The 12,571-nt window shown below is 44.2% G+C and overlaps 4 protein-coding genes across 7 annotated transcripts in view; 1 reads left to right on the top strand and 3 right to left on the bottom strand.

The window, feature by feature from the left end:
- The window catches only part of LOC134819580 (uncharacterized), a 776,807-nt gene that overhangs the window by 131,349 nt on the left and 632,887 nt on the right, over positions 1–12,571 (bottom strand). The gene's annotated exons all lie outside the window — the stretch shown is intronic.
- Positions 1–12,571, bottom strand: part of LOC134819584 (SRSF protein kinase 3-like) — an 88,731-nt gene that overhangs the window by 61,799 nt on the left and 14,361 nt on the right. The gene's annotated exons all lie outside the window — the stretch shown is intronic.
- Positions 1–12,571, top strand: part of LOC134819610 (ubiquitin-conjugating enzyme E2 H-like) — a 58,941-nt gene that overhangs the window by 19,799 nt on the left and 26,571 nt on the right. The gene's annotated exons all lie outside the window — the stretch shown is intronic.
- LOC134819252 (TBC1 domain family member 9-like) overlaps positions 1–12,571 on the bottom strand; it is a 32,348-nt gene that overhangs the window by 12,626 nt on the left and 7,151 nt on the right. The window contains exon 1 of one of the 3 annotated variants that reach the window (XM_063829078.1): positions 1,664–1,969. The exons of the other annotated variants lie outside the window; for them this stretch is intronic. Coding sequence (XP_063685148.1) covers positions 1,664–1,886 — 223 coding nt within the window. The 5' untranslated portion in view covers positions 1,887–1,969. Of the gene's footprint in view, positions 1–1,663; positions 1,970–12,571 lie in introns of those variants that run through there. 3 annotated transcript variants of the gene reach the window in all.

Here is a 12,571-nt window from a genome sequence, read left to right on the forward strand (position 1 = left end):
AAAAAAATCTTCTTAAATATAACTCCCATGACAATAATTTCTCGTTCCTATTGTGAAAATGACAAATGATATTCTATCAGCCATGAGTCACAGATGTCGATTTAAGTGTCTGAAGGTTGACTCTATTTCCCGAAGAATTCAAAGATATTGGTGCAATTTATTTTTGCGACAAAATAGCATCCATCAATAATGGCCAGGCCCATGTACAAGCTGACAGATGGAACTTAGGTGATTCCTACCGTTACAAATTTGTCAACGACATTTAACGTTAGCAAACCTACGCAGCAATCTATTAAGTAATACGTCAATAAAACAGGTAGGACAAATCAGTTCCGCTTACTTAGTCTCAGTCCATTTATCTGAACCGCTTCCTCTTGAGCGTCACATGTTAGTGCGTAAACTAAATATCAAGCTCAAAACTTAAAGAAATTGGTACAATTCATTATTGCGTCAAAATAACATCCATCATGACCCTAACAATTTCCATTTACAAGATGACAGATGAAACTCTGGCGCTAAACGTTCTTCAACGACCGATAAACGTTCTTCAACGACATTTAACGTTAGCAAAGCTACGGAGCAATATATTAAGTTACAGGGTCGACAAAGCAGAACTTCCACTTTCATATTCCCAAACTTTGTTACAGTAATATGCATGCTGGCATCAGAATCTGTGGTAGTGGTGACTAAATCACCAGGTGATTCATGAATGGGAAATTCACCGTTATTAAAGTATTAATTCAACAATTCTTTCGTGCTCGAGGTTCATTAATTTAAGAAACGTTTACCAAAACTATCTGAGAAACTCTTGGCAAAATACTAAAAGTAATGGTGCTGGGAAAATCTTACTATTTAAACTTTAAAGGTTTTTAAGCAGTGGTTAAGCAGTTTAACCACTGCTTAACCACTGTTAACGAGAAGTATGCAGTATTTATATATAGTGGAGCACAGCAAGTTATAACACATTATATTACAATTATTGTGGATTTAACCTTTTTATACGCTATCGGACCAATAGTTCTGTAAAGTGTTTTGTGTTACAGGGGTTTACAGTGTAACAAGTGTAACAAGTGTAACAAGTGTAACAAGTGTAACAAGTGTATCAATGGTTTTTGGAGTTACAATTTAGTGTTACAGGTTTACAGTCTCATAGGTTTACAGTGTTACAATGATAAACAGGGGCCGGGACCGCTCTAAGGGTACTTGTTTTAGTATAAAACCTAGTAATCGTGTCTGCCTTCATTTCTAATGTAATCTTAATAAAAACCAATCCCATATATTTCTCATATTACTATAAAAATGAAAGATTTAAACTGAAACCAAAGCTAAAGCCTTGGATTATGCAAAATAATTAGTGAACTTACAGTGCGGCGAGAAACGTCGCCTAGAACTGTGATTAAATAATGATTTCTACTACTCTAATAAGTTTAGTGTCAGACTTGCCAAGGGAGGTAAAACCTGACAGGTACTCCAGTCCGAATGGCAAGAAGTTAAATTTTAAGGGCGATCTTCACTGAAACGTTGAATCTAACGCAACTGACATAAGGAGGTGACTCAGTGAATGTCTATATCATGGTGTTATAGCTGATGGCTCAGACCACCTCCCTCCATTAATTAATGAACCACCTGAGTATGTTAACAAGTACACCATAGTCAGACTTACCTTTCACAAGTATTTTTCTTCCCGGAACTGCTACTCGCCAAAAGTTCTCACGCTCGAGCGGATCCCGAAAGTTCTCACCAGCTTGCTCGTGCGGATCCCAAATTTTCTCGGGCCTGCTCGGGCTAATCCCGAGTTTTTCGAAAAAATTCGATTTCTCAAAATATTCCCGATAAATCAACAAACCGAGTGTAGGCAAATTCAGGTAAGAAGTCAGAGACGTCATGTAGGTGCGGAAGTATTTTGCAAATAGTGCGATTCCGCACCTGCCTGAAATTAGGTGCAGCAAATTTGTAGAGAAGAAATCATAGCAATTAAGCTCAACAATTCGCCAAATTTTCAGTCTTTAGGTACTCTCAGGTTGGATTATACGAAAGCGTTCTAATACTATAAAACTGTGCATTACACGATTGTTGAATGTTGACAAAACAAATAACTTAAAAGGTTAATGTCTTACACCGAGTTTCCTGGCATAATTGTAAAATTTTCCTCATGGAAGTTTTAGATTCCAACTCATTGTGTGTATAAGCTAAAACACCTGCAAACTATAATACTATCTTACTAAAGATACAACCTTAATACATTTAATCGCGACTATGGTGACTTAGTTTTAATGTGTTGAGTGATTGCGATCCAGCTTGACGAATTTTTAATTTGCCAAGATTCACCAGCTTTTGTTTTTTAATCAAATATCGACAGTATTAAAAGTCGCTGCACTATCAAATTGCCGTTTGATAATATTAATAATGACCTTTGCTTTAGCTTTCCGGGATTGTTTTTTATGAATGCTTTTCATACAAGTTACAACAAAGTCTTCATGTTATGTATCCTGGATTTGGACAGGATATTATCCACTTTTCCTGATTTAAAAAAGTATTTCTTTCTTTCCGATGTTTTTGATGTTACGTCATGACAAATCTTTTACCGTAACCATAGTTATGGGCATTTTGATCCTATCTAATTGTACAGAGCAGTACACAATATCGGCCGATGGTGCGAAGATGTGCGGTATTAGGTCAACTAGCAGGAAGTAGGAACCCGTATAATATAACCCTCAATGGTGTCAAGACTCAAGAGACTAAAATAATTATTACCTATTTAATTCGCGTTTTTGACACCACTTGGGGGTCCAAATTTTGGGCTCTAAAATCACTATTCCTTGGCCAATTTTTTATTTTTTCATGCTGATTTGGAGGCCATTAAAGCATTTGACCCAGTCAAAAAAGTTTCAGTTGTATATCTTTAACGGTTTTTGCTGAAAGTCGCGTTAAAGTTGATGCCGTGGTGTCTGTAAAATGGCACAGATATATATCGTCTCGCTTTATATAGAGTAAGATAGTGCGATTCTGCACTTCTGGTCAGAGTGTCCATCAAAAGCTGCATGTTAATTACTGCAGTTCTCTAATATCTACGAAGAAGATGTCACCAGTTAAAGATCTACAGAATTTATAAGAGAGGTGAGAACTGGTCACCAGCCATACAGCATGACCTGATGACCTGCATCTTTAAATGTAGTTGATGTTATAATATTATATTATGATTTAGTACAAAATATTTATATTCTGATTATAAACTACTCTAATAGCTAGTCCCACAGATATTATTGATTGATCATACCTGCCAAAACCTGTGCAAATGTAAAAGATAAGAGACTGATTAACTTTGTTAAAGATACAATAATCTTGAATCCCTCTAGTAAATTGTATAGGCTGTAAATAGCACACTTTAGGAAGGGTCAGCATGTACTTTAGCTCTGTAGGACCCGCCCCTAATCATATTGTCTTGGCAATCATTGAATCCTACATTGATATTGAATGTGTCCAATCGACTGCCAGCAGATATTATAATATAGTGACCATAAGAACATCCTGTATGATCTCAAGAAGGTTCCATGTTGGTTAAATGAATATTTCTACTAAAATGCAAGCTCTCGTATTCTGGGAAGGAAGTGAACAGCTTTACTGCCACTGAATATGGCAGCTATACTTCTTGTCTGTTAAAACTAATTCAGAATCTGTCAGACTGTCAGGAAGTAGTGATTTTCTAGTAAACGTAGAACTAGAAGTGGGATTATGTAATATAGGGGGGGGTGTCATGTCCGTCTATGTCCGCCTATGTCCTGTCCTTTTTGGATTCTATGAGACAACGGACGTGTTTTTTGGGACATTGGCGGACACGGACGGACATTGGCGGACTCGGACGGACATTGGCGGACTCGGACGGACATTGGCGGACTCGGACGGACATTGGCGGACCCGGACGGACATTGGCGTACTTGGATGGACATTGGTGGACATTAGCGGACATTGGTGGACATTAGCGGACAAACATTTTGAGGACTGAAGAGTACTGAAGAGTACTGAAGAGTACTGAGGAGGATGGCTGAGAAGGATGGCTGAGGAAGATGACTGAGGAGGATGACTGAGGAGGATGACTGAGAGGGAGGAGAAGGATCAGGAAGACCCAGGAGGAGGAGGAGGAGGAGGAGGACCCAGAAGGAGGACCTAGGAGGAGGAGGAGGAGAACTGAGGAGGATGACTCAGGAGGAGGAGGACTCAGGAGGAGGACTGAGGAGGACTGAGAAGGAGGAGGACTGAGGAGGATGGCTGAGGAGGATGGCTGAGGAGGATGACTGAGAGGGAGGAGGAGGAGGAAGAGGAGGAAGAGGACTGAGGAGGAGGAGGAGAAGGACTGAGGAGAAGGAGGACCCAGGAGGAGGAGGACCCAGGAGGAGGAGGACCCAGGAAAAGGCCCCAGGAGGAGGAGGAGGACTGGGGAGGAGGAGAACTGTTGAGGACTGATGAGGAGGACTGAGGACGAGGAGAAAGAGTAGGAGGAGGACTGAGGAGGGGAGGAGGAAGAGGACTGGGGAGGATCAGGAAGACCCAGGAGGACCCAGGAGGAGGAAGAGGAGGAGGAACCAGGAGGAGGAGGAGGACTGAGAAGGAGGACTGACGATGACTGGGAAGGAGGACTGAGGAGTACTGAGGAGGATGGCTGAGGAGGATGGCTGGGGAGGATGGCTGAGGAGGATGACTGAGAGGGAGGAGGAGGAGGACTCAGGAGGAGGACTCAGAAGGAAGAGGAGCTGAGGAGGACTCAGGAGGAGGACTTAGGAGAAACGAGAAGGAGGACTGAGGAGAACTGAGGAGGAGGAGGAGGAGGAAGACTGAATAGGCGGAGGAGAAGGAGGGGACTGGGAGAGGACTGGGGAGGAGGAGGACTGATGAGAAGGATGAGGAGGAGGACCCAGGAGGAGGAGGACTGAGGACCGAGGAGGAAGAGGAGGAGGATTAAGAGGAGGAGGAGGACCCAGGAGGAGGAGGACTGAGGAGGAGGACTGAGGAGGACTGAGGAGGACTGAGGAGGAGGATGGAGGACTGAGGAGAATTAGAAGGATGAGGAGGAGGACTGAGGACTGAGGAGGAAGAGGAGGAGGATGAAGAGGAGGAGAAGGACCCAGGAGGAGGACTCAGGAGGAGGAGGAGGACTGGAGAGGAGGAGGACTACATTGAGGACTGATGAGGAGGACTGAGGACGAGGAGGAGGAGTAGGAGGAGGACTGAGGAGGGGAGGATCAGGAGGAAGAGGACTGAGGAAGATCAGGAATACCCAGGGGGAGGAGGAGGAAGAGTAGGAGGAGGAAGCATCTAAATGTTATTTCCATTTTTGTCCGTTTTTGTCTATTTTTGTCCGTTTTTGTCCGCTCTATTTTTTGTCCGTTTTGAAAATATAGGGTACCGAACGGACAAAAAACATGATCCCCCTATAACAGCAAAAATTGAACTTTTTATTTAGCAATTTAGGTGTCCATTAATGTCCGCCTATGTCCGCCTATGTCCGTCTATGTCCGCCTATGTCCGCCTATGTCCGCCTATGTCCGTCTATGTCCGCCTATAGGCGGACATAGACGGACATAGGCGGACATAGGCGGACATAGGCGGACATTGTCCGCCTATGTCCTGTCCTTTTTGGATTCTATGAGACAAGCGGACATAGACGGACGTGACACCCCCCCCCCCCCCTATATTGGGGGATCAAGGACCCCTATTATTATGTATTATGTAAATTCCAAAACATCGAGTGCCCAGCGATTTCTCAGCTGTAGGGAGCTGTAGGATGTTCTTAATCGCTCCGATGTTAATTAGTTTTGTTGCAGCTCCAAATATTTTATATAACACAGTCTAATCAGTGGCGTGGTTAACACGGGTCACGGAGTGCAAGAAACGGAGAGAATTGGCATCGATTTTACACGATAGAAATTTATATTGGCTGCCAAATTGGCTGCATCTAATCAATTAATCAATAAAGTTAAGAAATGTTAGGACCTGATCACTTCTGAAAATAAAAATAAACTTAATGTTGCTATTTCAATATGCCAGATTGTAACACTAACAGTAATGTTTCTCTAAGTACTCGTCAAGCTCGGCCAGAGTTGGAATTTCGTGATCTAATAAAAGCTTTGAGCAACACTGAATACATATTTGGAGGCATGTAGCTGTAGCTGCCTACTCTGAGCAACACTGGATACATGTTTGGAGGCATGTAGCTGTAACTGCCTACTCTGAGCAACACTGGATACATGTTTGGAGGCCTGTAGCTGTAACTGCCTACTCTGAGCAACACTGGATACATGTTTGGAGGCATGTAGCTGTAGCTGCCTACTCTGAGCAACACTGGATACATGTTTGGAGGCCTGTAGCTGTAACTGCCTACTCTGAGCAACAATGGATACATGTTTGGAGGCATGTAGCTGTAACTGCCTACTCTGAGCAACACTGGATACATGTTTGGAGGCCTGTAGCTGTAGCTGCCTACTCTGAGCAACACTGGATACATGTTTGGAGGCCTGTAGCTGTAATTGCCTACTCTGAGCAACACTGGATACATGTTTGGAGGCATGTAGCTGTAGCTGCCTACTCTGAGCTACACTGGATACATGTTTGGAGGCCTGTAGCTGTAGCTGCCTACTCTGAGCAACACTGGATACATGTTTGGAGGCATGTAGCTGTAGCTGCCTACTCTGAGCAACACTGGATACATGTTTGGAGGCATGTAGCTGTAACTGCCTACTCTGAGCAACACTGGATACATGTTTGGAGGCCTGTAGCTGTAGCTGCCTACTCTGAGCAACACAGGATACATGTTTGGAGGCCTGTAGCTGTAACTGCCTACTCTGAGCAACACTGGATACATGTTTGGAGGCATGTAGCTGTAGCTGCCTACTCTGAGCAACACTGGATACATGTTTGGAGGCATGTAGCTGTAGCTGCCTACTCTGAGCAACACTGGATACATGTTTGGAGGCCTGTAGCTGTAGCTGCCTACTCTGAGCAACACTGGATACATGTTTGGAGGCATGTAGCTGTAGCTTCCTACTCTGAGCAACACTGGATACATGTTTGGAGGCCTGTAGCTGTAGCTGCCTACTCTGAGCAACACTGGATACATGTTTGGAGGCCTGTAGCTGTAGCTGCCTACTCTGAGCAACACTGAATACATGTTTGGAGGCATGTAGCTGTAGCTGCCTACTCTGAGCAACACTGGATACATGTTTGGAGGCCTGTAGCTGTAACTGCTCCTCTTATATCCGCTCTGTCACGAGTCCTTTTTGAAAGTCTGCTCTACCAACTGTTAACTAAAACCTGTCATTTCTTGAGCAATACTCAGCAATACCAAATTCTGCAGAATACTAAGAGTTATGTTTGAATCTGTAGAATCTAAAATCTTAGACTTTCGGTCAATCGACAGTATACATGTTCAGGGTTTCAGCTACATCCCTAAATTAGAATCAAACCATACGAGTACTGTGTAGGTGTTGTACCCTAAACTACCTACCTCACTGGGAGAAATAACACGTGCTCTACAGCTACACATGCTCTTAGTAGTACTACTGCTCTTATTAAAAGTGCACTTATTTGGATATGTTCGCCTATTAAAGGGATTAATCAAGCCCTTGGGGTAGTATTCTCTCAATATTCCACTTATTGGAGGATTATTCTCTCAATATTCCACTTGCGATGAGGTCCAGTGGAACCCTTACAAGTATCCGCCATTAATTGACCCATCATCAATAATCACCAAATTCAGTTTTAAAACCAGTTCAACTATGTGCATGAAGTTGAAGATGGCACGTTGGTCGGCAGAAGAGACACAGGTGACCTGATGCCCGTTTAAACTTCTTTTAAACTCCTCTACACTCCACCATCTACACTCCTTTTAAACCCACACTAGCCCCCACACATGTCGACACACGCGAAATGAGGATATCTCACAATCACCAGGTCTCAACAGAGACAGGACCAATAGTTGCCATGGTGATTGATCACGTGACCATAGTAACGAGCGCAGACACTACGGTCGGCTACTGACCAGACAAAAGACAAGGAGTGTGTAGTCTACAGCTTATTACTGAAGAGGCTGCTGGATTTTTACACAGGATTACACAGGATTAAAATTAAATTATAGATCCATTATCATGGACCGTCATAATTGTACAGAGATTAATGAAAACATTCATCTTTTCTTGAAGTCAGGGCCAGGGTTATCCTTAAATCTTAATTATGACTAATTCGCGAGGTTCTCACCAAGTTGATAGTAAAATTGTTTAAGTTTCGTGCATTTGAATTACGTTGACGCATATCTTCGGTGAAGCTATTTCGCTCTTCGGAGCAGCGAAGGAAATAAGTGCACACACAGTTGACAGCATAGGAGCGCCTTTCTTGAAATTGAATATACTGTGGGGTGTTTGGTTGAATATTAAGTGAACGGTGGCAGTGAATATGGAGGCTCTGGTGATTTTGAGGAATTACAGTTGAGTTAGGAGACAAAATTTCCATAAGATGGACTTTGAGATTTGTCTGTTGTGACAAGGTGTGTCCCAGGTGATGTCCGAATATTCTCATATTTTATCTGGTTTTAACTGTAACGCGCGAATGTCACTGATCTGGGTATTCCAACTTAGCTGGTCTGTTTACTAAGGGTCATGTAATTTCATGTATCAAGATAAGTGGTAAACTGAGTTAACTTCTGATTAAAGAGACTCCAGAACATTCCCCGTAATTAGTGCCCGTAATTAGAGGAAGGAGAGTGGAAGTAACACTAGTAATTACAGGAATAACAGTCTAGGAGGCTGCTAACATGGTGATTACCTTATCACTAATCCTGCTCACTTATCAGGCTCGTAAAGTCACTCTGACACAACAATAGTGTTAGTGATATTAGCCAACATAGAAATATGGTCATGTCTTAAAGGAGATTGGAGGTACTCCGTCTAAGATTGGAATAAAGATTAGAGAAGAACAAGTCTTGTGACTTGTCGTTAGATAATGGGGGGGGGGGGGTGTCATGTCCGTCTATGTCCGCCTATGTCCTGTCCTTTTTGGATTCTATGAGACAACGGACGTGTTTTTTGGGACATTGGCGGACACGGACGGACATTGGCGGACTCGGACGGACATTGGCGGACTCGGACGGACATTGGCGGACTTGGACGGACATTGGCGGACCCGGACGGACATTGGCGGACTTGGATGGACATTGGTGGACATTAGCGGACATTGGTGGACATTAGCGGACATTGGTGGACATTAGCGGACAAACATTTTGAGGACTGAAGAGTACTGAAGAGTACTGAAGAGTACTGAGGAGGATGGCTGAGAAGGATGGCTGAGAAGGATGACTGAGGAGGATGACTGAGGAGGATGACTGAGAGGGAGGAGAAGGATCAGGAAGACCCAGGAGGAGGAGGAGGAGGAGGACTCAGAAGGAGGAGGAGGAGAACTGAGGAGGATGACTGAGGAGGAGGAGGACTGAGGAGGAGGACTGAGGAGGACTGAGAAGGAGGAGGACTGAGGAGGATAGCTGAGGAGGATGACTGAGAGGGAGGAGGAGGGGGAAGAGGAGGAAGAGGACTGAGGAGGAGGAGAAGGACTGAGGAGGAGAAGGAGGACCCAGGAGGAGGAGGACCCAGGAGGAGGAGGACCCAGGAGGATCAGGAGGACCCAGGAAAAGGCCCCAGGAGGAGGTGGAGGACTGGGGAGGAGGAGAACTATTGAGGACTGATGAGGAGGACTGAGGACGAGGAGGAAGAGTAGGAGGAGGACTGAGGAGGGGAGGAGGAAGAGGACTGGGGAGGATCAGGAAGACCCAGGAGGACCCAGGAGGAGGAGGAGGACCCAGGAGGAGGAGGAGGACTGAGGGGGACTGAGGAGGAGGACTGACGATGACTGAGAAGGAGGAGGACTGAGGAGTACTGAGGAGGATGGCTGAGGAGGATGGTTGGGGAGGATGGCTGAGGAGGATGACTGAGGAGGATGACTGAGGAGGATGACTGAGAGGGAGGAGGAGGAGGACTCAGAAGGAAGAGGAGGAGGACGCAGGAGGAGGACTCAGGAGGAGGACTTAGGAGAAATGAGAAGGAGGACTGAGGAGAACTGAGGAGGAGGAGGAGGAGGACTGAATAGGAGGAGGAGAAGGAGGGGGACTGGGAGAGGATTGGGGAGGAGGAGGACTGATGAGAAGGATGAGGAAGAGGACCCAGGAGGAGGAGGACTGAGGACCGAGGAGGGAGAGGAGGAGGATGAAGAGGAGGAGGAGGACCCAGGAGGAGGAGGACTGAGGAGGAGGACTGAGGAGGAGGACTGAGGAGGAGGACTGAGGAGGACTGAGGAGGACTGATGAGGACTGAGGAGGATGGCTGAGGAGGATGACTGAGAGGGAAGAGAAGGAGGAGGAGGAGGACTGAGGAGGACTGAGAAGGAGGAGGAGGAGGAGGAGGACTGAATAGGAGGAGGAGGAGGGGGACTGGGGGAGGACTGAGGAGGAGGATGGAGGACTGAGGAGAAGGATGAGGAGGAAGACTGAGGAGGACTGAGGACTGAGGAGGAAGAGGAGGAGGATGAAGATGAGGAGGAGGACCCAGGAGGAGGACCCAGGAGGAGGACTCAGGAGGAGGAGGAGGACTGGGGAGGAGGAGGACTGTTGAGGACTGATGAGGACTGAGGACGAGGAGGAGGAGTAGGAGGAGGACTGAGGAGGGGAGGAGTAAGAGGACTGAGGAAGATCAGGAAGACCCAGGGGGAGGAGGAGGAAGAGTAGGAGGAGGAAGCATCTAAATGTTATTTCCATTTTTGTCCGTTTTTGTCCATTTTTGTCCGCTCTATTTTTTGTCCGTTTTGAAAATATAGGGTACCGAACGGACAAAAAACATGATCCCCCTATAACAGCAAAAATTGAACATTTTATTTAGCAATTTAGGTGTCCATTAATGTCCGCCTATGTCCGTCTATGTCCGCCTATGTCCGCCTATGTCCGTCTATGTCCGCCTATGTCCGCCTATGTCCTGTCCTTTTTGGATTCTATGAGACAAGCGGACATAGACGGACGTGACACCCCCCCCAATATAATATGAGCAGTTTAACTTCTACTCTTCCTAACACTCTGAACTATTATATGATACTACAAATAAATGGGTTGCTGGATTCCAGGGTAACTATATTACCATTACTTCCCTGTAGGTCGTACTTTAACACACCAAGTTCAATACTACTCGATTTCTCAAATCACTATTTCTCAGTACTTGTCGGCAGTTAACAATAAACACGTAACTGTTAAAACTGGGTTGTGATTTGGTTGAGAAATGACAATTTTAGTGGCCTTTTTTGCTTCTAACCATGTGAATTCAGACGAATCAGTATAATTACATTCCCCCAGTATAATTACAGTCCCCCAGTATAATTACTTGTTCTAGTTAAATCAGGCTGCTATCTGAAGCAGGTAGTGGTAATACAACTCTGCACAGCTTACATGTATTTAGGCAGATCATTATAATACCCTGTAACGCTTAATCCATGCATGACGCAGACTAAATAGTTGGCCACCCACTGAGATATCAATATCATTGAGATACCAATATCACTGAGATATCAATTTCAGACGAATACTCAAAATGCTTATAATAAGGGAATTTATCACTTGCAAAAGTCAGGATCTGCACAGATTCCAAATGGTTTCACGTGTAATGGTAAGAAGACAATTTCGCTTAATAATTGAAGCAGATTTTTAAATTATTGAGTACATGACAATTAACCAATAAGATCTTATATATGACTTGGGCTGTCCAGTCATATTTTTGTAGTCTATGGCAATTACCATAATCATAACTTCTGAATTCTGAATGATGTTCAAAAATATCGACACAACTTTGGACCAAAAAACAAGGATCGTCCAAAGTAAATCATAAGCACTAAGCAGCTTATTTCGTGCAAAGTATTTTGGGCTAGCAGTGTTTGTAATCCTAAAGATTAAAAAGTCACTTCTTCAATACTTCAGTCTGATTTTTGCTTAAACACTAACCTTATGTAATATTTTGATGCCCACCTTTTTAATAACGGCTAACTGGTCATCATACAGCTTCGTGATGTTATCAACCATGGGAAACAATTTGACTGCACTTAATTCCAACGACACTAAAAACCAATGCTAAACCAAAGGCGAATTAAGGATGTATGGATTACCATTTACCATGTGTCCTTTTATTAAGAAGCGATCTGGCGAACTTACCAAGAAAATAATCAATGCAGAGAACTCATAAAATCTATTGAAGATAAAATGAAATGAAAGATATACCAACTAACAGACTGACTAAGCAGTTTGCCGATTGCTAATACTCAAATACTGTTACAAAAGCATGGAATGCAATTTTAACCGGGCTGCTAGGCCCGCCACTTCAACTTCTTTATATAACGCGGAACTGGTAGTGGCAAAAAATGTCAAGGCAAAGCTAGACAGCTTATTTGAATCACTACCGTCGACTACTGCGTCAGCAAAATGGTGAAGTACGGGTACTGGGTACTGGGTGTTCAGCACCACCTCTACACACAAAGGTGGGCGAGTAAGGGAGATGTTGGA

The sequence above is a fragment of the Bolinopsis microptera genome, chromosome 8 (genome assembly GCF_026151205.1).
Source record: "Bolinopsis microptera isolate Bmic1 chromosome 8, MBARI_Bmic_1.0, whole genome shotgun sequence".
Classification (NCBI taxonomy): domain Eukaryota; kingdom Metazoa; phylum Ctenophora; class Tentaculata; order Lobata; family Bolinopsidae; genus Bolinopsis; species Bolinopsis microptera.